This window comes from Dermacentor andersoni, chromosome 6, assembly GCF_023375885.2.
Source record: "Dermacentor andersoni chromosome 6, qqDerAnde1_hic_scaffold, whole genome shotgun sequence".
NCBI lineage: Eukaryota > Metazoa > Arthropoda > Arachnida > Ixodida > Ixodidae > Dermacentor > Dermacentor andersoni.
In genome coordinates, this window is record NC_092819.1 from 143,411,795 (window position 1) to 143,439,755 (window position 27,961).

The 27,961-nt window shown below is 47.8% G+C and overlaps 1 protein-coding gene across 1 annotated transcript in view; it reads left to right on the forward strand.

Annotated features, from left to right (window-relative positions):
• LOC126523602 (uncharacterized) overlaps window positions 1-27,961 on the forward strand; it is a 69,741-nt gene that overhangs the window by 35,134 nt on the left and 6,646 nt on the right. The window contains exons 5-8 of the mRNA XM_050172197.2: window positions 4,433-4,551; window positions 12,877-12,929; window positions 14,717-14,768; window positions 21,932-21,999. Of these exons, the coding sequence (XP_050028154.2) occupies window positions 4,433-4,551; window positions 12,877-12,929; window positions 14,717-14,768; window positions 21,932-21,999 (292 nt within the window). The remainder of the gene's footprint in view (window positions 1-4,432; window positions 4,552-12,876; window positions 12,930-14,716; window positions 14,769-21,931; window positions 22,000-27,961) is intronic.

Below are 27,961 nucleotides of genomic sequence, written 5' to 3' on the forward strand. Positions count from 1 at the left end.
AACTTACGGTGCGTAGACCGCGCGATGACATCTTGCCTGCATTTTATCAAATCTCTGCACAGTGGGAAAAGAGATTAAATTTCAAGCGAGAACGCCGTGCATGTGCCCTTCCCCTTTAGGGATCCGCGTTTCCTGTCTAAGAATTAAGGTCATACGCATAAACGCTGCTACGCAAGACGCACTGCCTACAACGTCAACGATCGTGGTGCGTGACGTCGGTGAATCGTTCAATGGTGAACGCGCAAAAACCGCCACTGGAAGTGCACCGCGCTGGAATAAAGAACACAAAAAAGTGTAGGCTGGTTTCGTTTCATAAACGCGATGATGCTCTTTGACTCCGGTTTTTGGAGGAGGATGGGAAAATGCTGCTTGTGGACTCTTGACGAGGCAAACGCAAAGTGTCTCTGTTTGCTGTCAAGCTTATCTCATCATTTTTCACGTAGTTTGCAAATCCAACCCACGAGCAACTCGCCGGCATGACGAGCCAACTCGGTAGATGAGCAAAAAGCTCACAAAAGAAAGAGGATCTGTGATAAAAGAAGCTGTCAGTGGGTGCCAACACGTGTGCTGTGTGATCTTTCGCTACGAAAGATTCCCACATCTACCAGCAGATCACGTGTCCATATCATCGTGACGTAGACCGGCAGAGGTCTGACGTTAAACATTATTGTATCAGAAGTTTCTTGAGTGTCGTCTCTGGTTCTGCCTGTTGAGTGTTTTTGCCGAGCCTTGTGTATCAGACTGCGCGCATGCCGCGAATAGTGGTGTGTGTACATTGGGAAACTTGCGCGAGCACCTGCGATTAAGCCGCAACGTTCACTGAGCCATATACAAACAGATGATGCGTCTGATCAGCAGATTAGATTTTGAGGATCAAACGCATGTGCCCGTCGCTATCGTCCTGCGCGAGTGTCACGTGTTTTCTAGTGCGCAGGATCATCAAATAAAGAGTTAGTTTTGTGACTCATTGTTGTTCCAGTCCACTTCATCGTCGTCACGATAATGTGACACTTGGTGGAGGTGCTTTTGCGTTAATGTGCCGGCCGCCTCCGTCAAGCCGGGAACGAAGCCCGAATCCTGTAGGTAACACCAACGGCGCCCCGGACCATCGAGTTAGCCGAAGGCTAAATAATCTGTACTCAGAGCTCAGACTTCTATCTGAGACGATCAAGAAGGTTATGCACAAGTCAACGACCACAGTGACGAACCGAGCACCGTCACGTTCTTCCTGCGCGACAGACTCAGAGCAAAATGCCGCCATCCAGACGACGCCTCGAAACCCACAAAACGGCGCATAAAGAACAGCTGACGACGCGACGAAGCAGCAGCGAGACAGCGCGACACAGCCGTGAGTCGACACTACGACCTAACTACAATGCAATACTATGAAATACCGCCCTCGACGCGCTCCTCAAGGGCCACGATGCCACCGCTGTTGTAGACACATGAGCCCACTCTTATATCATCAACGAATCCTTGGTTGCAAACTTGAATATAGTCAGGACCGTGCGCGGCGGCGCGAAGTAGCCGCCGTGTCCACGTTTATTTATAGGCCAGCCAGCCATGGTGCTGCGGGGTTTCGGGAGCGGCCGATACCGCGGGCGCTAAGGTCGAGCGCACCAGCTTATTCAATTATCGCGCTAGATGAGCGTGAGGTAGCGTCTTCACTAGATCTGGAGGCGATACATACACCGCTGCAGGGCCCCCTGCTAGTGCTAGGCGCGATTTAAATATGTGCGAAACGGCGCGCGTACAGAAAGAAGAGAGACTGCAATCCTCTATACATGAGTTGCCATTCGCAGCGTCCCTTAAGAATTCCAGGTAAAGTCCGTGTTGCGGCGAAGGGTACATAGCTCTCTGGTAGTCGTGGCTAGGAGTGTCCGGAAACAAGACCCAGGAAAACAGGACGTCGTCCTGCGTTGTCGACGTCTGTGCACCCAGTGCCCAGTGCGGTGCAAGCAGAGTTGAGGCATGTTGTCCGGTTATTGGTGCGTGCCAATAGTTTAGGCCGTTGAGGGGAACAAGACTGAAGACGGTGTCGTCGAACGGCGTGCAACAATGGCAGCAGGGGAGAATTGCGAGTGTCGCTGGGCCTTGCCCTTGCTGATTCATGCTGCGTCGCCATTTCAGTTGCGGGCGGTGTATTGTCACGACGAGCGAGACCTTGATTTTGTCAGAGGGGCTGCGTAAAGGAAATATCTGCTTTCCGCAGTTGAATCATATGCTGTCGTCCTTGGTAATGTCGGGTTCATACAATCATAGAGAGATGTACTAGGCAGCATCGGCAGCGTAGGTTGTGAGCGAGGCACGGCCACAGTGATGTTGTAGTGTGAAAAAAGGACGTGCCGAAGGTTCTCGTAGATGTCCGGGCGGGGTAGAAATCGGAGCTCCTAAAGACGACCGTCTGGCCGCTCGCAAATTGCATGGAGACAGCGCAAGTGTTGGTCACTCACGTTATTGACGTAGAAGTTATAGCGGCCGCAGTGGCGAAGTTGTTTGTTATGAATGTCCCCGGAAGCACCCATCAGCGAAAAAGGTACGGCTTTTGCAGCGCAGCTTATGCAAGCGATTCTGCAGTACAGCCTGGCAAGCCATAGTACGACAACCACTTACCATTCCCAGACGAATGACCTTGCGGAACGCACAAATAAGACTCTCGCTGATATGTTGGCAATGCATCGCGACACTGAGCACAAGAACGTGGAATGCTGTCCTTCCGTACATAACGTACAAGACGGCAATGCATGAAACAACCTAGAGGTCGCCGTTCAAGCTAGTTTGCGGAAGTAGCGTGGCAACAACACTTGACGCCTTGTTATTGAACCTCAGCGACGAAGACAACCTCGGCGTCGCCGCCTATGTCCAGCGTGCCGAAGAAGCCCAGCAGCTCGACCGCCTTCGCATCAAGAACCAGCTGAGGACTGACAGCCGACGCTGCAATCTTCAATGACACTGTGTGGAATACCAGCGCGGCTATAGCGTTTTGGTTTGGACCGCAATACGCCGATGTAGACTCACTGAAAAGGTACTACGACGTTATTTCGGATCATAGAAGATCATCCGTCCTATTGGCGCATTGGACTATGAGGTCCCGGTGGACGGCATTGCGCAATCACAGTCGGGCTGTGCACGGCCTGAAACAGTCCACGTAGAGTGCCCTAGGCCATTCTACACGCGCTAGTGAACTATTGCACCTTATCTCTACTTTGATATGTTTAGTTGCGTAGGAAATAATTTTACGCTGTCGGATCTTCCCTTTTGGTTTCGTCATCGTCATGATGTACGCATAAAGCCCAAGTGCGATGAGCATGCCGCTGCGCGCCGTATGCGAGGGCGAACCGAGAGGACGGTGGCTTGGTGTGGGGGGGTCTTCTAGTACCCGTGAGGGAGGAAGGTAGTGAGGCTGCGTATCGGAGCGGAGGGATGTGCGCGCGCTAGGAGGAGGGGGCGAAGGAGGGGGTAGGACGCGCGCGTCGCAGCTTGTACTCCGACTGCGACTGTGTGTCCTATCTTCAAGTTAATCTGCGATGGGATCGAAGGCTAGAGAAACTGATAAAGCTGGTGGCTTCATGTGCGCGGTACTCTCGCGCGTCTAGTTAGCCTTGAAGTGAGAGGAATTCGTTCACCGCTGCTGCCACTTTTCATCATGCGGGCGTTCTAATAGCCACTTTCGCGGTCATCGAATGAGATCTATTCATGTTTGTGCGCACGCGCGCGACACTGCGGTAGCTTTTAGTTATAATCGAATGTTTACAGCAGTCTATAGAGCTGATTAATCCACTAACCTTTCTGAGCATTGCCGTCTAATTTGCTATCGTAATCAGCCGTACGCCTTTGCGGGTGTAACTGCTACCTTTTTCCTTTACTTTTTGTTCTTCCGTATTCTGTATACAGCATCGGGACGATGTTTGTCAGTAGGGGAGGTTATCGCCACGCGTACTTATTTTTATTTACCGGTTACCGTCTTTCACCGGCTAACAAGTCTTAAAGTTATCGCTCACCACAAGACGCGCCTGTCTGTTTCTCGAGTGTTATCACTGGTTATTTCTTGACTGTTATCGCTAGGTAACAATGTAGACAAGAACATATGTGAGATATGTTGTTAGACGTTGTGTAAACGGACCTACACGCGACTCGAATAGTAATTCACAATCCAGAACTTGTGCGAGCACCACCGCTTACGCAGGAAGTCCTATTACGCCATCTAGGAATAGGCAATGCGTCATAGCCGCACATCAGACTCCGATGAATGTGGCTTCCTTATTTTCCCTGGGGATAAGGGGGGGGGGGAGGGGGGATGGAGCACAGGTGAGCCCAACAAAAAATTAGTTTTCTGACTCTCCGCTGCGCCACACTTTTCTTCTGCTCCATCACGATAACGTGACAATGTATGTCCTAGAGTATGTTGCAGCAAATGCTTTACTCCACGCAGAAAGTGCCCGAAAACCTGGACAATGTGGATACATATGATTTCGTCTCTAAAGCGAGGCAGGATTTTATGTTACTCTACTGGAAGATTCTGGGGAAAAACCTTCCCACCATAAATTTCAGGTGAGTGATGATGCCCCGCGTGCAGTCGTAAGTATTGTACGCCGCTGATAACGGCAAAAGGCGGACAGTGACGTACTTCCATATTGCCCGATGCATCTGGCTGCCTGAAACAAACGAGTAAATAGACAAACCACTAAACAGAGAAATAACGCAAACTGGCCTGTCGTAGCCGCTAGATGAAGAAAGAAAGGAGTCGAACCCATGTACGACGTTCCGCTAAGTTATTACGACACTATTGCAAAAATTGGGCTTTACGTCCCAAAAGGACGATTTGATAATAAGGCACGTATTGAGGGAATCGGGATATTCACGGGTGTTATAGCATTTCGCCCCCATAGAAATGCGGCCACCGTGGCCAGCATTCGATCCCACGACCTCGTGCGCAGCAGCACAACACCGTAGCCACTGAACAACCATGGCGGGCGCGACAGCATTACACACAGAGACGCAAACACACGCACTTTATTCAAGCTGCAATCTCGTTTTGGAGCAGTTTTCTCTGTCACTCGGCTTTATGGCTCTCGCTCGTCTTGTGTCGCTGTTGGCGGCACAACGGTGGTAGAGTTCAGGCGGAACATCGAAGACGTTCTACTGCAGCACGTCATCTCTTCCTATCATCATCTATCTCTTCATATGAGGGGGGTCTTCTGCAAGGAGCCAGCTTCATTGCTTCGACATGCGGTGCATGACTCACAGTGTCACACACACTCGTGACTCACATCGTCGCGCTTGTGGCGCTTATCAAGGCCAGAAATCCAGGTATACACGGGAAAGTTTACAGACGTGCGCTAAGCCTTGTTGTCGCGTTTAAACAACATCGCAATGCGAAATGGCAGACAAACAGAACAGATCAAATACAAAAAAAAAGTCGCGCCTAACGCACTAGATTACGATCAATAAAGGCAAATATTCGCTAGAAGCTCTCACACTAGAATTGTTAGCGAAGGCACATTCCAGCCAATTATGAAGCTGGACATTTCATTAGCGAAAGCTGCCAGAGAATACCAAAGAACACTTATGAGCAACAAAATTTGCCGACGATTACGATACTCCCTAACGCGAAATTTGAGCTCAGCTCTACATCTGATGTCATTTCGCGATATTGGCTAGCGCAGGCAATCTGTCTCATGCAGCACGTTCCAATCGGAGCGAAGTGCGGCGCGATACGCGCGCCGCCCCCGCGAACGAAGCGGAGGCGAGCGAGCGCATAAAGGCCCCCTAACAACACGCGCCCTTCTGGTGCCATTTCGAAGCCACCGTCGCCATAGTCTGTCTTGCGCGGTGCTACGCTTTTAAAGAAGCTTTCTTTGCCTCTTCCTTCGTCTTTCCCACTTCTGCTACTGCTGCTGCTGCTGCTGCTGTTGTCCGGAACGCCACTAACGCGGGTGGCCTCGGGATGTGGTCAAGACGTGACCATGTCAAGAAAACATAAAATGCGTGCGCTGTCGGTGTTTTGTTTCATGACATTTGGTTATCGGTTATCATTCTCAAAATTCCCAGTAATAACCTTGTAAAGAACGTAAGACAATGTATGCGTGGTCGTGGTCCAGAATGATTATTCGCCAACGACGCCCGCGGCGTCGACGCCAGCTTTTCTGCGACACTCGGCCCTTACCGCTATCACGCTAGTACATGACAGGAGGGAGCCGCAAGGCGGCGCCGAGCAGCGCAGTACTGCTTGCATCGCGCTCTGCGTTTCGATGTGTTTTAGAGCGCAGCTCTTTGGCGTCCGTTCCTGGGTTTCGCGTCGTCGTCGGCGTTGTCGTCGGCCTCGTAACCAGCTCCGCCCCCTTTCATCCCCCCAGCGCTAGCAGCGACCGACTGATACCGCTGGATGCCGCTGACGCCGCTAGAGAGTCAAGATAACGTGACTGCATAGAACACCGTCGCCGCCATGCAGAAAGAGGAGGAAAGGGTCCCCCCCCCTGTTCTTGTGTGGCGGATAGGGTGCTCTTCAGTTGCCGACGCGCCGGTTATTTCACGTAGGCCCCGGCACGTCGACGAATACGTGACCACCTTCCCACGGCTAGACCTGGTTCTTAGCGCTGCGGAAGCGAGGGTATCTTATTGTTTGTGTCGGCATCGGCGGCGTTGTCCCTGAAACCAACTCCGCAGCTGGGGTTGACTCACTATCGGCGTCAGCGGCATCAGTCAGTCGCTGCTATCTCTTCCCTCCTCCCTTTATCGTGTTGTCCGCTTGCTGCGCGCGCTTCTGCCCCCATCGTTTGCCGCTGGGTGTACACGCCGCCCCCCTCCCCCCTCTTCCTGCGAGTCTCCGGTTGTCAAAGCGCCGGCTCGAACTTAATTCCTTTCTTCGCTCCTCCTCCAATGCAACCCCTGTGCGGTGGCAATCAGAGAGCCAGATCGGTGGCGGCGGATCTGTATATGTGCACCGCCCGAGCCGAAATTGCCGCTGCCGTTCGCCCTGTGCGGTGGCAATCAGAGAGCCAGATCGGTGGCGGCGGATCTGTATATGTGCACCGCCCGAGCCGAAATTACCGCTGGCGTTCGCCACTGCGAAATTATCTGCCAGTTCTTTCTGAGCCATGAGCGAGACGACCGATGGGACTTTAATGTTGACATAAAGACAAACAGCAATTTCCTAACACTTATGCGGGAGAACATCCCGTTCCTCTCGCTCGTAACGCGTCCCACGGCTGTGACAACCTCGCGAGGCACTTGTATAGATCTCGTCTTTGAGAATCAAGCATTGGTGTACCAAGTCGAACATATATCAGTCTATTTCTCCGACCACAAAGCTTCCTTCATGACTGTCAAGAACTGTTAGTGGAGTCGTTGTTAAAGGAATACGCGTGAAAAATAAAAAAAAAATTCTGTGATAGCGCATACATGTGTTGCTCGATTTCTTTGCCTCAATCTATCGAAAAGGTGAAACAGCTTATTTGCTGCGCTCAAATTTCGCATTAGGAAGTAACGTAATCGTCTGTAATTTTTGGTAGACTAGTGCTTCCACCCACGGTACCGAGATACCAGTCGACTAGTGAGGATACAAGGAACACGGGTGTGCTACCCACGTGGCCCTTGGTGAAGCTCGTGGAGCCCAGCAATCCTTCAAACCCGGACTACGGGGCAGCGTCGATAACCCCGACGCCAGCTCTGCGCAGCAGCCGGTGCTGCTCCGACGCGTGAGGAACGCGAACGGCAGCAACCTTTCTGCCTGGGCATGGCTACGGGAACGCTTAGCGAAAGAAAACGCAGGGCCCGTGACGTATGCGTCACGCGATCCTCAAGATCCGGTGTCGGTAAACACAGGGAAGCAATTTCGCATGCGGACACCAGACGGAGCGAGTGGAGAGAGTGTCTAGCTACGCAGTGGTGCTCGCTTTGTGAAATCATAAGCTCGCGGCACTGAAATATGTATATCTCGGCTATTAATGAGCCGAGTTGAAAAATTTTTACGGCACAACACTCCCTAGAGGACGCGTAACAACTTCCAGCGTATAACCAAAATTTGCTATGGGGCCTGGCGAGGGGTCCTTTAGAAGTGAACGGCGAAAGCCTACTCTTCCTCCTCTTCTCATTCTCCTCTTCCCTTTCTCTTCTTTCTTTTAGTCATTACTGCTCACTACTAAGCATGTTTAGTCATTTGTAACCATTTGGGGTCATTACAAGCCGTCGTTAGATATGTTGGTCATATCATAGTCATTAGTAGTCATTGCAAGTCATTTAAGTCATTAGTAATCATTACTGGTCATTACTAAGTATTTTAAACATTTCTAATGAATTGTAGTCGTCACACGTTGTCGTTAGACATATCGGTCATTCCTAGTCATAACTAGTCATTAGAAGTCATTTCAGTCATTATTAGTCCTTACTGATCACTACTAGGCATTTAGTCATTTGTAATCAATTGTGGCCATTGCAGGTCCTCCTTAGACATGTTGGTCAAATCCTAGTCATCAGTAGTCACTATAAGTCATTTCAGTCATTATTGCTCATTACTGCTCACTAGTAAGCATCTTGAGTCATTTGTAATCAATTGTGGTCATTACAAGTTGTCGTTGGACATATTCGTAATTTCGTAGCCATTAGTACTCATTACAAGTCATTAGTAGTCATTTTAGTCATTACTACTAATTGCTAGACATTTCTAATCAATTGTGGTCTCTACAAGCCGTCGTTAGATATATTGGTCATTTCGGAGTCATTAGCAGTCATTACAGGTCAATATTAGTGATTATTAGCCATTGGTAGTCTTGATTAAACCCTAACAACCTCTATTACAGTATTATCATTCACTAACTGTCACTATCAATCATTTATCATTCTTTAATCTGTCCTTAATATCTCTTATATGGCGTCATGCCGCTTCAGCGGACACTCCGGCGGACACTCCGTTGCTGACACAAACTTCACCACGAGCCTATGAAGGGTTTCGCCTTAATAACTCTATAAACCCCCGCTAAACCCATATCCAGCCAAGCTATAGTGTCCCACTTAGCAATAGGCTAAAGAACCAAAGCTTTCTAACTGTCACAACATGGCGATAGCCCGTCCGACGAGTCACCAGACGCGGGCGCCCTAATACCGACGGTACGCAGGCGTCGGCCGACATCACTGTTGCCTGATGGGGCCAGCAGGCCAAACGGGCGAGCACAGACGACAGTGGAACTCCGCACGAATGGAAAAGTTTCAGCTGAGCGATCCTTCGCTCGGAGTAACACCCCTTAAACTTCGTAAGGTAGCTCCACACTTTGAAGAATGCCGCGTCCTCCTCGCGCGCTCTGGCCGAGGCCGACGCCGCGTCGCTATTGGCCTAATAGCATCACGTGGGCCCTCGCGCCGTGCTTCAGCGCCATTTTCGCCCAAGAAGCGTCTACGGAGTGGCGAGGAGCGCATGTTGGCGCTGTTGATACGCTCGATCGGTGTAGGCGGCGCCACGGTCGAGGAGGGAGCGGGAAAAAGAAGAGAAACGAGGAGGAGTGAAGGAGGAGGAGGAGAGTGTCGCTACTTCACGAAGGTTAAGGGGTTTTAGCTCGGAACGCTTTGCTGCTCCCTCCGCCAAACAACGCTGAACTTGCTCTGAAAAGATTGGTTCGCTCGCTTCAGGTTCTCGATCGTGATTATCCACTACAAATCATCGCCAAGAGGCCCCCGTTGCTGGAACTTCTCGCAGGACACAGAGATCCTCTTCAGTGATGGAACACTTCCGACGCTTTTTCGCCTGCCGGCGCCACGTTTGAAGACGACGCTGACGACACGCCGCTGTTCGTGCGGGTGGTCGCCATGTTTGCTTTGTAAAAACGCTGGTCCGCTGCGCGCCCTGCGCTGGAGAGACGACACCAGCGAGCGAGCCGCCCGCTCCATAAACACACTGGCCGCCCCAGCGTATCCCACATGCGCAGTGGCGTCTTCGCTGGCCCGTAAACCCGCTGAGCTATAACTTGCTAATATGAACTGAAGTATCGGAAAGGACACCTAAACACTAATGCCGTTTCCTTGAGCTACTTACCACTGCCTAATTTAGAAAACGCAGGAGAATGTACGTCCGTGGAATATATGCAGCACCCACAAGGATTCAACCCCTTTCCTCTGTGTCCCCAGAAGCTAGCAGCCAACACTGCCGTGGACAGACGGCTTCATCAGGTAAACACGTGGATCCTGCATGGCTGGCCATGATCACTGAGTGCAGAACAACAGTGTTTTCACCATTTTTTTTCACTCGTAAGCGCGAACTGACAGTGACTGACAGATTAGTTTCTTGGGAGCACCGCGTTATTTGGCTGAGAAGGCACGTTCCTTCATACCGCAGGAATTCCACGTATCCCATCCGGGCATGACAGCAATGAAGAGCGTCGCTCGCACATCCTTTTCGAATCCTGATCTGGACCACGATATAAAGAGCCCGGTAAAAAGGTGCCAGCAATGTCTGTAGTGTTGACCACTACCTGCGGCTCTAGTTCCTTAAAGTTGTTCGGAAACTAACAAGCTCTGGTCTCGGCTGCACGTCAACTTTGCTGGTCCGGTGGAAGAGCATATGATCTTTGTCTTTGATGGACGCAGGGACGAAATCGAGAGAGGCGGGGGCGCTCAAAACTGCGACTGCTGATACCACAGTGGAAGTGCTTCGGAGCATTTTCGCCCATTTCGGCTTGCCTCACGCAGTCGTCTCCGATAAAAGTGTCCCGATTTACCAGCGTGGGGACAACGATATTCTTCGGAGATTACCATGTGCGCCACGTTACAACTGCAGCTAATTATCTGCAGTCGAACGGGGGCAGCAGAGCGCGCTGTGCGCACAGCCAAAGAAGCACTATAGAAAAATACATCAGGCTCGCTGCAATGTCGACTTGCTAAATTCTTGATTCGCCAGAGAATAACGCCGACGAAGTACTGCAAATCGCTGGCAGAGATGTTGCTTTGCGCCCACCCAAGGACGACACTAAGTGCTCGCTTCCCAGATCAATAGGGCACAAGTGTTCCAGTCAGGAGTCAGTTCTCGGCACCACTTACCCCATTGTTTCATCCCGGAACACGAGTCTGGTCGCGACAGTATAACCGAATAGGACAGAGATGGCTGCCTGGCAAAGTGACTGCCACCGGTGGTGGATGCTTGATCATGGTTGATACGGAAGGCGGAGAACAGCGACGACGTGTGGACCAAGTGCGGCTTCAGGAATTTCAACAGGACACCGCCGTAACACAATAAAGGGAGAGTGAATTGGGGAATAGCGGTGGAGGTTCGCAGCCTCGTCCACCATAGATGGATGAAGTCTGCGAGCAAGCCGACTTGGTCGAGAACAGGTCAAGCTGCAAGTTCCGAGGAAGGCTCGAGCCTACTAACACGATCAACTCGGAAAAAAATCCCTCTACAGATTTTGGGATAAGGAAGTGCTGTATCACGCCCACTGCTGAACTCTGCATACGGACACTATCGGCATGACGCGTGCATGCGGGTGCGTACATCCCTGAGCTCTCTTAGTGAAGGAGACGACAACCAGATGTCTCTGGAATAAAAGCAATTCTTTACTTGTAGTCGTGGCGTGCGTCGGTTTCTGGACGATACTTCAGATACCCCGATTGCTTTTCGACGATTCCATCGTCCCAACCTCGCAATAACGGCCCTCGCCGCCAACATCTTGCCACACGACAACTCAAGGCCGCGAGCTTAAATAAATTGACATCTCCACTGATGCAACCCTCTCTGATGACCAGGCCTATATGACATAGGTTTGCACGCAGACTACCGCCTACACAGGGGCCTATAGCGGGCACCTACCGTCCGGTACCCCAGTGCATGCTCAACTCCTTTTTATTTGGGGAGCGACTGTAAGCAAGCCTCCCACATAGCATACAGAAATTGGTCCGTGTATTCACTGACTCGCACACAGCGTACTGTGAAGTACTTCTCCCAGCGTCGGAGGATGCTACAGCTTCCGGTATTCGACGCATCCTTCTTAGGGATGAAAAACCAAACAGCCCGATAGAAATTATCTGAATGCTAGGGCACGCGGGTGTGACCGGGACCAATATGGCTGCACGAGGGGCTGTCGCCTCCTTAGATGGATCGACCAATCATTCTCTGCCCCCACCCCTCAGAGTGGACCCGTGTAAGCTCCTAAGCCAAATCGCTCCCTCGGAAGCCACCATGAACTACGTGCGTACGTCCCTGCGTACTTCAAGCAAACAACGTCTTCAGCAGGCTAGCCCGCCTGTCCACTTTTCGAGTCCCCTTTCCGGCTTTCAAGCGTCTTCGCCAGTAAGGTTTTCGCAGATTCAGCCTAGTCACCATGCTCTGTAGCAAAGTGGCCACAACACGGCATTGCGACAGTGACGTGTACCTTCGTGATTTAGCATGGCAATGTTCTTCATTCCATGCAAGAAGGATGACCATACAGGCTTTAGAGTGCGGGAACTACAGTTAAGTGCTGGTCCCTGATCCTAATACGCAGGTAATATTGGCCAAACGGTAGTCAGAGTAGTCTGATCAAAGTGGTTTAGGGTGACTAATATACCATGGTCCTGACCACGCACAGCCTCAGCACAAGTAACTGTCACTCGAATGACTGGAAACCCTGACCATCTGAATGACATTGTAGTCTTTCAACGCCGCATTCATCCCGGCAGAGGACCCGTACGTCCGCATTCTCTAAAAAGGAATTTAAATAAATCAATAAACTGTACCATCTAATTCCCATTCGCAATCCTGGTCCTTCATCTATGTGTGTACCCTGTTGGCAGCATTTCAAAACAGAGCTTCAATGAAATTAAATGTCAAAAAAGATACGTGCTAATAACGCATATAAAGAGGCGTGTGAATCCTGTGTACATCGCTCACTGATAAGCATTACTTGCTTTGTCCAGGAACCCGTTCGACCCTCTGTACGCCACCTATCTTGCAAGTGAAAATTTCCTCTGTAAGTACTCCGAGCAGTAATACCCAGAAAGGCTAATATTAATTTCTGCTATAATGAGAGCTGCCATATATTTCATAATCGCTATTACTCGTACGTCTCTTTCACGCTGTACTTTTAGATAGGGAACTTATTTCTGCTTACCCAGCACCCTTTTCTTGTTAGTAATCCTACAAACACTGTTCGACTCAGCGTTAATTATTATTGTTTTAATTATTATTATTCGTTATAATATTATTATTTATAGCTATCATCATCATCATCCCGTGAAAGCTACAAGAAAAGCACTAGAAAAAAATGCCGAGTCCCCCAGGTGAAACCAATTCTATAACGGCTTTATTTGGTTCCTTCCGACATGAAGGTCGACGTTTCTTTCTTTTTCTTTTTTAGTAAAAGTAACTGAGAGAACTTAGTGGATGAATAACCTAACCTAACACTCAACGATGAGGCTAAGCTTCGAGAGTCACTACTATTGCCTCTGTAGATTTAAAGTCATCTTGGCGACTTTCGAGAAAGCCAATTCGAGGGTTTACTGAAAAAGTAAACAGCCTGTTCAGCAATGCACAGCTACAGTGAGCCGGGTCCAACGGTCGGATTTCTTGTGCACTGTTCGTCTTGCACTGCCACTTGAGCTTCTGTATTTTTGCGCACTGGTCCTAGAGCTGATTAAATAATTACACGACGACACGGCATGCGGCAGGCGGGGCAAATCCCATAGCCCAATCCTATATCGTCCACCCAGCAAGCTTGAGGACGTGAAATATAAGAATAGTATCAGCAGTTCTTTTCTTTATATTGTCCACATGCCAAGCGTGAGGAAGCCGAAATAGGAAGATGGGAGCACCTTATTTGAAATCCAGACTGCATCAACAGGCATCGAGGGTAAATTATCGCAATATGGCTGCTCCTAATTTCGTATGAGCCTTTTGTTGAAAGCCCGTGCAGATGCACTCTTTACTAAAAGTTAACACGCTGAGGCTGAAACATCATAATAAATTTTTGTGAAATAAACTCTTTAATATTCGAACTCTTTAAAGTATGATAATTTAGGAGGCTTTTGTTAGCGCTGGGTCTAAACTAACCATTTTTATAGAGACGCAGAGGCGTCGCAGTAGCGTGCTCGTCTCGCACCCTCGAGGCCCGGGTTCGATTCCCATCATTTGTTGCAACGCGACATCATCAATCATGATTTTAATAACGTATGCTTTCATCTTTGTATCCGTGATAGTAACACGTACGATAGCACGGCTGCGTACTGAAGAAGGCATTTTCGTTGTTCAATAAACTTAGTTGTGAGTCTGCAATCGTCTGCTATCTTTATCATCTTGTCACCCCTTTTATGAGGCAGCTTGTACCAGCGCATCCGTATCAACTCTCCCAGCTATGAAATATATGCACTACGATGTTAGGTTACTTTCGCAAGGTGTTAAAGAGTGATCGAAAAAAAAAACCGAAATCAAGCACTAGACGAAGAAAAGGTCAGCGCACTGAATTTTCACATTTTATTTAAGAACACCTGTCATTCCGTCTGCTTCCCCAAATGTCGCTGATATCTTCCTGCGCTCTTGCGTTATTTACTCTCGTTCAGCACTTTTGTACTTGCTGCTACCAACTAAGTGTCCGTGCCAACATCTCAACATAAGTCTACAGTTTCTCTCCATGCACGCACTGGTGCTTTAGGATTTTTAACATTATTTAAGGACATCTTACGTGTGTTCACTAATGTCTAAGAAGTATGAGTTACTTGGGTGCCACTACACGTTTCGCAACCGCTGGCGTTATCCTTTCAGATGTTCCCATGGGCGTGTTTACGAAGCCTGTATTCCGCAACAGCCAGAAGAAGTGAGTATTTCTCTCCCCTCGTTCGCCGCATCGGTTTGTTCCATTCCAAGACACGCGACACGACCACGATAGATGTCGGCCCGAATATAAATAACCACAACCGCGATACGCTGCAGGTCGGCAGTGCACGCGCGTCGGGCTCTCCAATACCGGCATATGCCTGAAGCCAGCATTTGCACCGCAACGCCTTGTGTTCATGCTGAAAAGTAGTGCGTCATGAGGACTCCTTGCTCCCGAAAATATGTGCATTCCAGAAGTGCAGAGAAAAAAATTTCCCTTCCGTCCAAATTGTGAAGCATTGAAAGTGATAGCAAGGCTTAGCGTTGGACTTGAAGTCTTCGGAAGGTGTTCTAACTATGTGCGAGTGCGACATGTTGGCGAGGTGCAATTGATGCTGAGCAGAAGGAACTGGCAGATACCTGGCAGCTACCAGGCATCTCACGATGCTGTCGAGATGAGTAGCGCCGCCAAGTGGCGTTCCAGGGATCGCACCTCCATGACGAAGGAGATGATACCAACAGGAAGACCTCTCCTTTATATAGTCAGCACCCAGCGAACTATTAGATAACGTTAGCATGACGTTTTGCTGTACGTTCAGCCCCGACCAGCGCATCCACCCAGAAGCGCAGCTCGGACGCTAAAGGTGGGCCCGTAATCGGTGACAACCTGAGAATTACAACAAAGCTCCTCAGAAAAAGAAAAGAAAAAAAAAAACACACAATGCACCTGCCCCTCACTTCAACCACTTGGAGTATGCTTGCACTTTAAGGACTTTGTTCTGCTAATGTAATTCGTAGGCTTATTGAAAAGTAAGAAGAACCTATTTCAAACTAAGACGTCAGCTATGGCTGAGCAGTGATAGAAAGATCTCCCATAATATTTGCCCTGGACGTTCAAGTTTCTGTCACTGAAAACAGTGACAGAACGGCCGCTCGGTACGGGCAACGCCATTGATTTGCACTATGTCTTGCTGGATGCAGTTGCACCACTAGCTGAGCCGGGCGCAGGCGTTGCTACCAGAAATGCGTTGTCGCGCGCAGGATCGTTTCGGTAGTAGGGCGTTTGCTGCGCTTACCAGTAGTCGGAGAATATGGCGGTCGTGGAACTTTTTAAATTAGAGCTTTCTGTGCCTCCTCTCCCAACTTTCCGGGCGCTGCTGCTCCGGTCTTACACACCTCCGGAGGGCGCAACGCCTCGGCGAATCCCGGGGAACAGGCAGTGTCAATACAGGGTCAGGAAATACTTCGGGTAAAAGAACATAAATATATTGGTATACGGATAAACAATGGACATAGATATGTGGAAATACAGGAAAAAATTCAGCGCCCTTCCACTCCGGGAAAAAGGATGACCAGCCAAGCTTTGTATGTGGGCCCCTTAATGGCGAACTGTACCTCCGCCGCGGGTCGGTCCGGTATTGCACAGTCTTTGGGATCGGCCCACGTATGGGGAGTGCTCAAGTCAGCTTCACCTCCACCGCGAGTCGGCCCGGCATTTCACTATCTTGAAGATCGGCCCACTTATGGGAAGTGCTTCACGCCTGCTTCACTTACGCCGCGCGTCAGTCTGGCATTTCACTAGCTTCGGGATCGGCCTACATATGGGGAGTGCTTAACGCCTGCTTCATCTCAGCCGCGGGTCGGCCCCTGCATTTCGCAATCTTCGGGATCGGCCCACGTATGGGCATTTTTGTGTCTACATACGGACCCGATCCTGGGAGAACTAGCCCTTACCAGCTTCGCTGTAAAAATGGTTACGTCTTTGTGTTTCATAATTAATTAATTAATTATGACCAACACGGGAGAACGGGCACGAGCGCGTTCGCGTGGTAGCGCCGAGGGGCCCCAACGAGCCCGCAGTCGAAGAAGACGCCGAGGCTGAAGCCAATTTTGATGATGATAGTTTTCTGTTAACACACTGACACGATCCTGATGAAAGTAGCTCTTAACAGCTTTGCTGTGAAACAATGCCATCAAATGGGAAGGGAAATGCGACCATAATGAAACAGAGCGCTATGGGGATACGATAGGTACGAGGTGCTCCTGGGTATCTGAAAAGATGTAATGGTTCGAGAAATATGTTAAAAAACTAAATGGGCTGGGAGAATGTTTAGATATTTGTACAGGAAAAACATTCACGGTGGAGGAAAAGAACTAGAAGGCTTACCAGCAAGTATGCGACCGGTGTGGTGAGCAACGTGGCAACAAACAACATCTAGCGGAAAATGAGAGAAGCGGAGATAATCTCATAGGCGGCGGCAGTGGACAAGAAACCGCTTATGAGTAACTGCTTAAGAGGAAGAAACTAAAGCAGGAAAAAAACAATCTATGATAAATCAAAGGGAAGCTCATTACCTTTCGCAGCCAGATCAGGAATGCCTTAGAACACGCATTTATAAAGCGAGATATAAGAAGGAAGAAGAAGGATGTGTTTGCTACAGTAAACCTAGGGAAACGAACGAGCATGTTATGGAAAGAGGCCCGCAAGTGCACGCAAAATTGCCGCGGGACTGGCATCTTGAGACACATTGCGTGTATTGGCGGGCTTCTTGCACGTTCTGAAAACACTTTTAACGCGATAGTGTTAAGGTCCCCATGTCGCAAAAAAAAATCCCGTGTCGGACGTCGCTTCGGCAAAACGATTTTCGAACCGCCCGTAGCCAGGCCGTCCATGTTGTGCAAGGAAGCTAGCGAACTAATTCAATTTCTCGAGCTAAAGTCCACAGAAAAATCGTAAAGTACGACTAGCACAAAACCTTCAGAAGTGATAGCGTCTGATTGTAATTTGACTATACGAGAAAACATGATTACGTTATGCGAAAACTTCAGGAAACCCATTTTCCAGCGTTTCCGCCATTCCAGACCGGCCATGGTATCCGCAGCTTGCGCGCGCCGGCGCGTGTGCTTCTTGCAGGCCACAGAGTGGCTCGCCGGGTTCTTTGCAGTACCTCCAGATGGCGCTCGCCTCCGCCGCATCGCGGCCCACGCAAGAGGCTTCATTTCTGCCGGAAAGCCTGCCTTCCTGCATAGCGTTCGCGATCAGCGTTTCCCGAGACACATTAGGGTTACCTGCGCTCCCGCTGCCGGGAAGCGTGAGAAGCAGTCAGGGATCTTTCAAAGCTATCGCTTTGCACTCTTCAAGGCGATGCTTAGGCGTCCTTCTTCTTATGTAGCATGTATTGAGCATGCTACATCGGGAGTTTTTCATGTAGCTCTGCAATTTTCTCATTTACACTTTTCATACCGCTAAGATATTTGAGAAGTTGAATAATTAAGACTAATTATCTTATTAGACGTAAATAGGTAAACAACATTACTTTTGTTCTGTCCAGCTAGATGTTATTCGCATATTTTTTAACTCTGGTTAATGTTACGTGTGCTGGGACGCCCTATATATATATATATATATATATATATATATATATATATATATATATTCTTCTCATTAGAAGCCAACAAACACTGACATCAAGGACAACGTATGGGAAATTACTTGCTCTTAATAAATGAAAGAAAGAAACGATGAATTAATACAAATGAAAGTGGATGAAAAAACCACTTGCTGCAGGTAAGAAACGATCCCACAAGCTTCGCATTACGCGTGCGATGCTCTACCAATTGATGCCTTCAGGTAGCATGTGTGGGTATATTGACCAGTTGCCTTTACCCAAACAGATCACGTTCTCGTGGCGCCTGCGGCAGAAAGGATGTTCCACAACCGCCACAATGGCTTGTGGGTGGTGGGGCTGGCTACGACTCCCAGGGTGCTAGTAGGGAACATAAATACACAAGAATGTCGATGGGGAAACGGCGCCGAGGTAGCTCAATCGGTAGAGTATCACACGCGTAATGCGAAGGTTGTGTGATCGCTCCCTACCTGCGAAAAGTCTTATTTCAGTTATTAGGCACAAGTAATTTCCCCTGTATTGTCCTTGGTGTCAGTGTTTGTTGACTTCTTCTGATATGACTACTAAAATAAGGGCCCATCACTTTACTTTTCGTTTATATATATATATATATATATATATATATATATATATATATATATATATATATATATATATATATATATACACGTGCTACCGACGCGTCATTGTATCCAATAAGTACATTGTATATATATATATATATATATATATATATATATATATATATATATATACAATGTACTTATTGGATACAATGACGCGTCGGTAGCACAATTATGCGCACCATGTATGCATATATATGCATACATGGTGTCCCACATAACGTGAGCCAACAATATAAACATGAAATGCGCGTCGGCTGCGCATTGAACATAGTAACTCAGACATTTTTTTTTTTTTTGTTTTCCCCATAGCACACTAATTCATTAAATTTAATTGTTAAACTTTTTGAACATTAGCTGAGGACCCCAAGTATGATAGGCAGATCTGTAGAGATTTCCGGAACCACCGATCGACTTGTTTCGTTTACGCTACGTTCACGTAGTCCTTTCTTCCCGCGTTGCAAAGAAAGCCAGGAAATATGAAAAAAAGCCACGTGACGGAGCGCTTGCGCAGTGCTACCATGCTGCTTTCTCTCAAGCATGCGTTCGGTGAACAAGGTTGGCTCCCGCGAGATGATGGCGGAAATGCGTGCTGCTGGCCGAACACTGCTGATGTGATAGAACGCCCTGCCGCTTCCTCGTCGCCAGTCACGATGCAGCTGACCTTGTTCAGCGAACGCACCCTTGAGAGCGGAACAACAGCACGGCGCAAACGCTCCCTCACATTGATTTTTACAGCGAAGCTGCATACCTCTACCGCCCAAGGAAATTTTCCTCTCGTAAGAAAAGAACTCCCTATACGTGGGCCGATCCTGGAGACAGTGAAATACCGGCCCGACACGCGGCGCAGGTGAAGCAGGCGTTAAGCACTCCCCATACGTGGGCCAATTCTGAAGATGGTGCAATGTCTGGCCTACCCACGGCGGAGGTGAAGCAGGCGTTAAGCACTCCCCATAAGTGGGTCAATGCTGAAGATAGTGCAATGCCGGGCCGACCCGTGGCAGAGGTGAAGCAGGCGTTCAACACCCCCTATACGTGTGTCGATCCCGAAGATAGTGTAATGTTTTGCCGACCCGCTGCAGAAGTGAAGCAGGCGTCAAGCACTTCCCGTGCGTGGGCCGATTCCAAAGACAGTGCAATGCCTGGCCGACCCACGGCGGAGGTGAAGCAAGCGTTAAGCACTCCCCATACGTGGGCCTTTCTTGAACACAGTGCAATACCGGGCCGACCCGCGGCGTAGGTGAAGCATTCGTTACGCGCTCCCCATACGTGGGCCGATCCCGAAGATGGTGCAATTTCTGGCCGGCCCACGGCGGAGGTGAAGCAAGCGTTAAGCACTCCCCATACGTGGGCTGATCCCGAACATAGTGCAATACCGGGCCGACCCGCGGCGCAGGTGAAGCATTCGTTAAGCACTCCCCATACGTGGGCCAATTCTGAAGATGGTGCCATGTCTGGCCGACCCACGGCGGAGGTGAAGCAGGCGTTAAGAGGAAGCTTTAGCTCGGGCACAACTCCGACGCGGCCTATTCAAATACATGTAAAACGCAAAAACGTTTTTATGAGATAACCCCTGGACCAATTTTGATGAAATTTGTTGCATTTGAAAGAGAAAGTTAAATTCTAGGGATTCATGGGAGCGGAATTTCTATTTAGGGCTTGAATTTTCTTAAAACGATTTTCAAATTCTCGACCGTTTGAAAAATGTAGAAGCACGAAGTTTACAAATGCATAGCTCTGCATCAAGAACAGATATCGCGGTTGTGTAAACGGTATCCATTAGACCTTTCAAAGCGGACAAATTTTATTTGTAATTTTCCATCTTACGTGAACTTGTTACGTTGGTTACAAGGGCTCTGCAAAAGCTGTATTTCCATATTACTCAATTTTTTATACTCATGTGTAACATATCAATTTTGTCCGCTTTAGATGTACTATTAGATGCGATTCACACAATTGTATTATCCTTTTTTGTTGTTGAGCTACAGAGTTGTAAACTTGATAGTCCCGTTTTTTGAAAATGTTCGATCTTTGCTGATTTTTCATAAAAAATTCACGACTGAACTCAAAAATTCGAAACCAACAGTCACTAGATTTTAAGTTTTTCTTTTAAATGCAACAAACCTCGTCAAATTTCGTGCGGAGGTTGCTGAGAAAAACGAATTCTCCTTTTACATGTATTTAGATAGGAGCACGCGAGCTAAAGCTTCCTCTTAAGCACTCCCCATACCTGGGCCGATCCCGAACATAGTGCAATACCGGGCCGACCCGCGGCGCAGGTGAAGCATTCGTTAAGCACTCCCCATACGTGGGCCACACATTTGTATTGTAACGTAGAAGAAACAGCGTTTCCTCGGTGATGTAGCTTCGTAGCAATTATACCTAATGACGCGCTCACAATATGCATCAAGAATTCTGGAATATTTCGTCGTTAAACTACAAAAAGAAAACTTTTTTGTTGATTTGGGTGCTGTTTTTTTTTTAAGTGTCTGGTCAAATGCTAACTTATGGCCGTATATTTTAAAGAGACTTTGCACGGCCCCTAACCAGTGGCGTAGCAACAGGGGGGGCCGGGGGGCAGTGGGCCCCGAGTGCACGGGGCCAGTAGAGAGGGGGGGGGGGGGTCATATACGTCTGAAGACACCCGAAAATTGTCGATACCCTCGCCTTCATCGACTGCACCCGGGGGGGGGGGGGGGGGGGGGGTGACAGAAGAGCTAAGGGCCCTGGGTGACAGACGATCTAACTACGCCACTGCCCCTAACTTTTGTCTATATATATTGATGTCCTTAGGAGTAGCTTCGGGTACTTGAATCTGAAAGTTCGGCTCTTCAATTTATCAAATCGTGCGCTACGATTTCCACTGTTGAAAACAAAGATTAGAGAAGCCCTTCATACACATGTACAACAAACATAAAAATTTTATTTACGGGACAGCTAAATAAAGTAATAAGTAATAGATAGAAAGTGCAGCTTGTGGGTCAGCGTCTTCACTGTCTGATTTCATCCATGCATTTTTACTGTTGCAAATTGCGATTCGTTAGTGTGCAATGCATTTTTTGATTGGCAGGACCGCGCCTTTACAATGTGTTGCTTTTAAACCTGAAATTCGCATTACTCTTACCACACCGCAGTCGGATATTCGCTGCGACGTCAGGCTACCTGGTGATGACCGGAGTTATGAGAGCTTTGACAATGACCGGTAAGTATGGCTCTCACAAGATCGGGCTAGTGAATCCAGCTTGAGGGTATAATTAACCGGTCGGTCCGAAGCTCCGCGAGTCATAAGATAGCGCAACTGTGTAAACTAGATAATTTCTTGCGGGCTTTAATTCTGGCGGAGTGTTAGTCAAGATTACAGAAGGTGGACCTCAAATAAAGCTAACTATATTGATAAAAATAAATAATAAATGACTAGTAGCAGTGGTCTGCACTGCATGTGTAAGGCAGAGGCTAAACGCAACGCTGCCACGTCGTCTGAGCGTCTGTGGCAACTGCCGAAAACTGCCAACTACGGCTCATGCCACCTAGCTGGACAGAACCAAAGTAATGTTGTTTGCCGTCGCTTGGAGATATTCCGATTATCTTGTGCATTCCTCCGAATTATGTAATTAGTATGAATTAACCAACATCTCAAATAATGATGGTTAGAGGAAAAGTGCAAATCAGAAAGTTGTAGAGCAACATGCAAACCTACCGACACAGCTTTCTGTGGCTCGATACATGCTGCATAAAAGTTTTATTCCGAGCTTGTAAGAAGCTCGCGAATATATGCAAAGTGTCTCAGCAATTTTGCATGTATCTGTGGGCTTCTTTCACAATCGGAAAAACAGTTTCATGCAGCGCGTATTGGGCAACAGGAAGCTGTATGGGGTGATCTTAATGCTGTTCTACAACTTTGTGATTGGTATTTTTAATCTAAATATAATATTTGAGAAGTTCAGTAAATAATTAAAGCTAATTACGCAATTAGGCGGAACTGGAAAAAGTAATGAGTATCTCCAAGGGACGTTAAACGGCATTGCTTTGGTTATGTCGAGCTACGTGATAGTGGCATATCTTTAAATCTTGGTGCATGAAAGTTGGGATACTGTCAAGAGGCTATGCGTGTCGTGTTTAGAATGCATTTTAAAACAAAGCATTTGAAAACGATTAAAGCAGCCCTTCGTACACGTCTACAACAAACATAAAAATTATATTTTCGGGACAGCTGAATACAAGGTATAGAAAACAAAGTTGGCGTCAAGATGAAGCTTTAGCTCGTGCCCAACTGCGACGCGGCCAATTCAAATACAGGTAAAATCCAAAACGCTTTTCTGAGATAACCTCCTGGAGTGATTTTAATGAAATTTGCTGCATTTGAGAGAGCAAGGTAAATTCTAGTGAATGTTGCAAGCGGAATTTCTATTTAGAGCCTGAATTTTGTGAAAAGTTTTCCAAAATACGAAAGTTCGAAAAAAAATAGAAGCACGAAGTTTACAAATTAATAGCTCTGCATCAAGAAGAGATCACGTTTCTGTAAACAACATCCATTGTATCATTGAAAGCGGACGAATTTGCTATGTAAATTTATATGTTACGTATGTTTGTTACGTTGTGTACATGGGTTTCGCAAAGGCTGTATTTCCATGTTACAAAATTTTTTTTAGATTCATGTGTAACATACAGATTTTGTCCGCTTTAGATGTACTATTATATGCAATTCACAAAATATCCTGATATGATTTTTCACTGCTGTGTTACAGAGGTGTAAACTTGAAAAATTTGTTGGCTGAAAATGTTCGATTTTTGTCAATTTTTAATGAAATATTTACGACCTAAATTGAAAATTCGCAACCAACCGTCACAAAATTATAAGTTTTTCTTTAAATGCAGCAGACTTTGTCATATTTAGTGCAGTAATCCCCGAGAAAAACTAATTCTCCTTCTATAAATATTTAGATAGGAGCACCCGAGCTAAAGCTTCCACTTAACACCAATGTTCAGACATTACTGTATCGGGTAATAAAAAACTCACCGAGTGGGCAACGCTAAAGTTGTATCACCAGACGGTGGGCACATGTGGGCCTTGCGGAGATGCTGGCAGCGAGGTTCGACGCTTTTGCAGGCCTGGCGAAGCAGCGGCAGTTGATGGCGCTGTAGCATCGGGCTTGGAAAGAAAACGCAACAGTAAACTGGAAGAGAAAGTGGCCATAATGAGACACAGAGCGCTTTGGGGATACAATAGGTACGAGGTGCTTCGGGATATGTGGAACGTTTAATGGTTCAGGACTTACATTTTGAAATGCCGTTGTTTGCTTGAAATCAGGGGTACAATCAGGATTTGATGGCTACCATAGCTGAGTCGGGCGCCTCGCATTGGGTGCTCACGGGAAGACTATAAATGAAGCTGTGCAGGGTGAGATGGGCTGCACAAGTTTTGAAGTTAGAGAAGCTCACAGTAAAATTAATTATGAAGAACGATTCAGGGATACGGAAGAAATTAAATGGGCTGGGATATTGTTCAGACATTTGTAGAGGAATAACATTGATTCACATTGAAGGAAAAGAACTAGGAAGCTTACCAGCAAGTATACGGCCTGTATGGTGAGCAACACAGAAACTTTTGTTTCTTATATACATTAATGACTTACCTACTAATATTTCATCAAATATATGTTTATTCGCAGGCGATTGTGTGATATACCGCAAAATTTCCAATGTCTGTGATGTAACAGCTCTGCGAACTGACTTAAATAAAATAACTGATTGGTGCAGCACGTGGAAAATGCAACTTAACATTAAGAAGTGCAAAGCTATGAGGGTTTCCCGTACTAACTCTAGTTCTCCTAATTACTCTCTCACTAATATATCACTCGATTGCGTGACCTCGTATCGTTCTTTAGGAGTGACCATAACTAACAATTTGTCTTGGAAATCGCATATCGATACTATAGTGTCCAAGCAAACCGCACTTTAGGGTACCTGCGCCGAAATTTTTCTCATGCACCATCATCTTTAAAACAATTAATGTATACCACTTACGTTCGCTCGCAACTTGAGTATGCTTCATCAATATGGGATCCCTGGCATTCAACACTAATACATACGCTGAAAGCTATACAAGACCGCTCAGCCCGTTTCATTTTAAATAACTTCAATCGGACAGCAAGCGTAACACGCATGAAATGTTTATTAAACCTGCCTCTCTTATCCGACCACCGAAAACACTCACGCATTTCTCTTTTTCACAAACTCTATTATCATAACACCTTTTTTACACACTCTTTGGATCAGGCCAGCACCTTTCATTTCTTCTCGTCATGATCATAATAAGAAAGTTAGCATATCGCATTTCCATACTATCATGGGCACGAATTCATTCTTACCAAAGACTAGCAAAGACTGGAACAACTTATCGCCTTCATTAACAGGTATAATTAATCCACTTATGTTTAGAAACGCACTTGAAAACGAACTTTTCTAATATATTTACTATTTGTCTTGCCTATGTGCATGTACCTTTTTCTATTGCAGCGTTTTCATCAGCACCATGATCAAAAAGTTAACAATGCATTTTGTAAATCTACTGTACATAATATGTTTTTCGAACCTCTTTACCATTGTATACATCACATTTGTATTTGTATCTTTTGTACCTCTGTTTGTTATCATCGGATGTCAACTCAAATTTGTAATTATAAATGCCGTTATTTATTTTGTTTTAGTTATTTTTACCGATGTTTACTTTGTATTCTCTTAGCCTACCCACTATAATGTACTATGTACCTTGAGGGTAAAATAAATGAATAAATGAAATGAAAAACGTCAAGCAGAAAGGCAGAGAGGCTGAGATATTCTCATCGGAGACGGCAATGGAAAAGAAACCTGTCATGAGTAAATACTTAAGAGGAAAGAAACAATTTATGATAACTCCAAGAGAAGCTCATTACTTTTCGAAGCGAGATCAGGGCGCCTTAAACACGCACTTATAAAGCGAGGTATCAGAAGAAAGAAGAAGCATGTGCTTGCTGCGGTAAAGCTAAAGAAACCTTCGAGCATGTTGTATTGGAATGTGCAGATATCTGCCCAGTGGTCGATTGAGTACGCATTGGTCTCGTTTAAGCACTCTGGTTTATCGAGAGCCGGGCAATGTAAACATGTTCCGAATAGAGATTAGTAAGAGGCGATTGGAAGATTGGTGGAAGAAAACAAGTGAAAACAGAAACAACGGAGGCGTACAGAAACAAACTTCACAATAGGGGCTCAGAAGCTTTGGAATTCATCATTGGTATTTTTTTCTTTATTTTTCTTTTTTAGCATAAGTAGGGCATTAGGCAATAAAATAACAAGAGCTTGGTGGCGCAACCCTCCACCCCGTTCCAAAGGCGACACTTATAACATCCATCCTTGGATGTGAAGGGGGCAACGGCCGGACACCCTTTCGGCGTTCGCCAGTCGGAGCTTGGGCACGGTGCTTGAGCACGGCGACAGAGACGCTGGCTGTGTGCACGGGTTGGACGCCCTTGCGATGTTCGCCAACCCGCGGGCTGCGGGGTTTTCTAACATCGAACGTTTGCGAGTTCATTCCATCGAACATCGTGCGAGTTCCTTTGGTCAGGAACTCGGCAGGCCGCTACTCCCGCGCCCTGGACACCCATCTTCTCGGTGCCGCCACGTCAGCTGACACGCTTGCCGTCTCCCTCCGAACCCTCGAACGCGCCCTTCCGCCTGCTTCTTTTTAACACGACAGCGTTAAGCAGCTCGTGTCGCAGAAAAGCCGGTGTCGTTGGCGTCGTTGGCCATGAGCAAAAAATCCCGTAAGGCAATTCATTAATAAAAACTTACAAGATGGACTGGGTGGGAATCGAACCAGGGTCTCCGGAGTGTGAGACGGAGACTCAGCCACTCAGCCATAAGTTCGATGGTTCAAAGCGCGACGAAAGCGCCTCTAGTGAATGTGGTGTTGCCTTAGAAACGTGCCGTAGAAAGTTACACTGCGGTATATATCGCCACTTATGAGCATGTAATTTACAGAAGTCGCCGTTAAACGAGTAATGAAGTACGTTTCAGCTACATTTCTTCTAAGCTTGGCGCACACGCAGAGCCATCTTGTGGCAAACACAGAAGACCCCCTCCTCGCGATGTATAGCGCTGCCCCGACAGGTGGCGCGCCACTCGCCCGCTTCTCCCCTTCGTCTCGTTTGAGCGCATTGGGGTCGTGCGGGGACCGGTGCGAAGATGCCCCAATACCCTTGCGTTTAATAAGCTTTTTCATTCTCTCCCCTTCCAACTTCCAGCCTGCGTCAATCGAACCCTCGTGATCAGGGGACGCGGCTCCTCTTTCCGCTCACTGCGCGATTCCTAGGTGCAGCGTCCGATGCGGGACGCCTCTGACGTGATCGCTGCACCGTAGCTCGTCTGGTGGGAAAGCGTCCTCTGCGATGTGTGCCGTGCTGCTGGCGAGGAGTCATGCGTGCACGTGGTGCTCCCAAGCGAGATAGAGGAGGATCCCATCGAGACGTCAACCCCATGCTCGAGTCCTCCTTTACAGCGCGTCGCGGCCCGGCTGTCCATGCCGATCACGACGTTTGGCTCGCGTAGATCGTTTCTCCCTCCGAGACACCGATTTCGTTGGTTCGTTCCGCTTGCTCAGGAACATGCCGAGCGAATAAGTGGGCGGTGCGAACGGGGTGCGATAACGCTATCGCATTCCACTCTTGAAGGCGAAGCTTAAGCGTCCTCCCATTTTTTTCTCACTCATTTGGCCACGCGAGCCTGATGCCGATGTGCTGTCGCCGCTCTTCTTCGCATGTCGTCGCCTTCGTCTTCCGTTTATTCACTACGCGCACATCGTGACAGACATCCTGTGTAACACAACAAGCCTGTCTATGGAACTGCACACGCGCATTCGCCGAGCAGTCCAGTGCATATTGAGATGTAGCCAGGCACAGCCAACTGAGTAAGAATGTGCGTTGATTCACGTATAACAGATTACGCGGAAGCTACGTGCTATCATTGCGAATTTAAGCGAATAGCCAGAACCAACAAGCGAACGGCAGCCTGCCCCCTCCCCGCTTTCATGCTTGCCGCTCATCCCCGCATCTCGGTTCACTGAGATCACGCTCGCTGTTGCTCGGCGCCTTTCCTGGCCTTCCCGGTGTTCCTTCGGTGCAGCCGCGGAG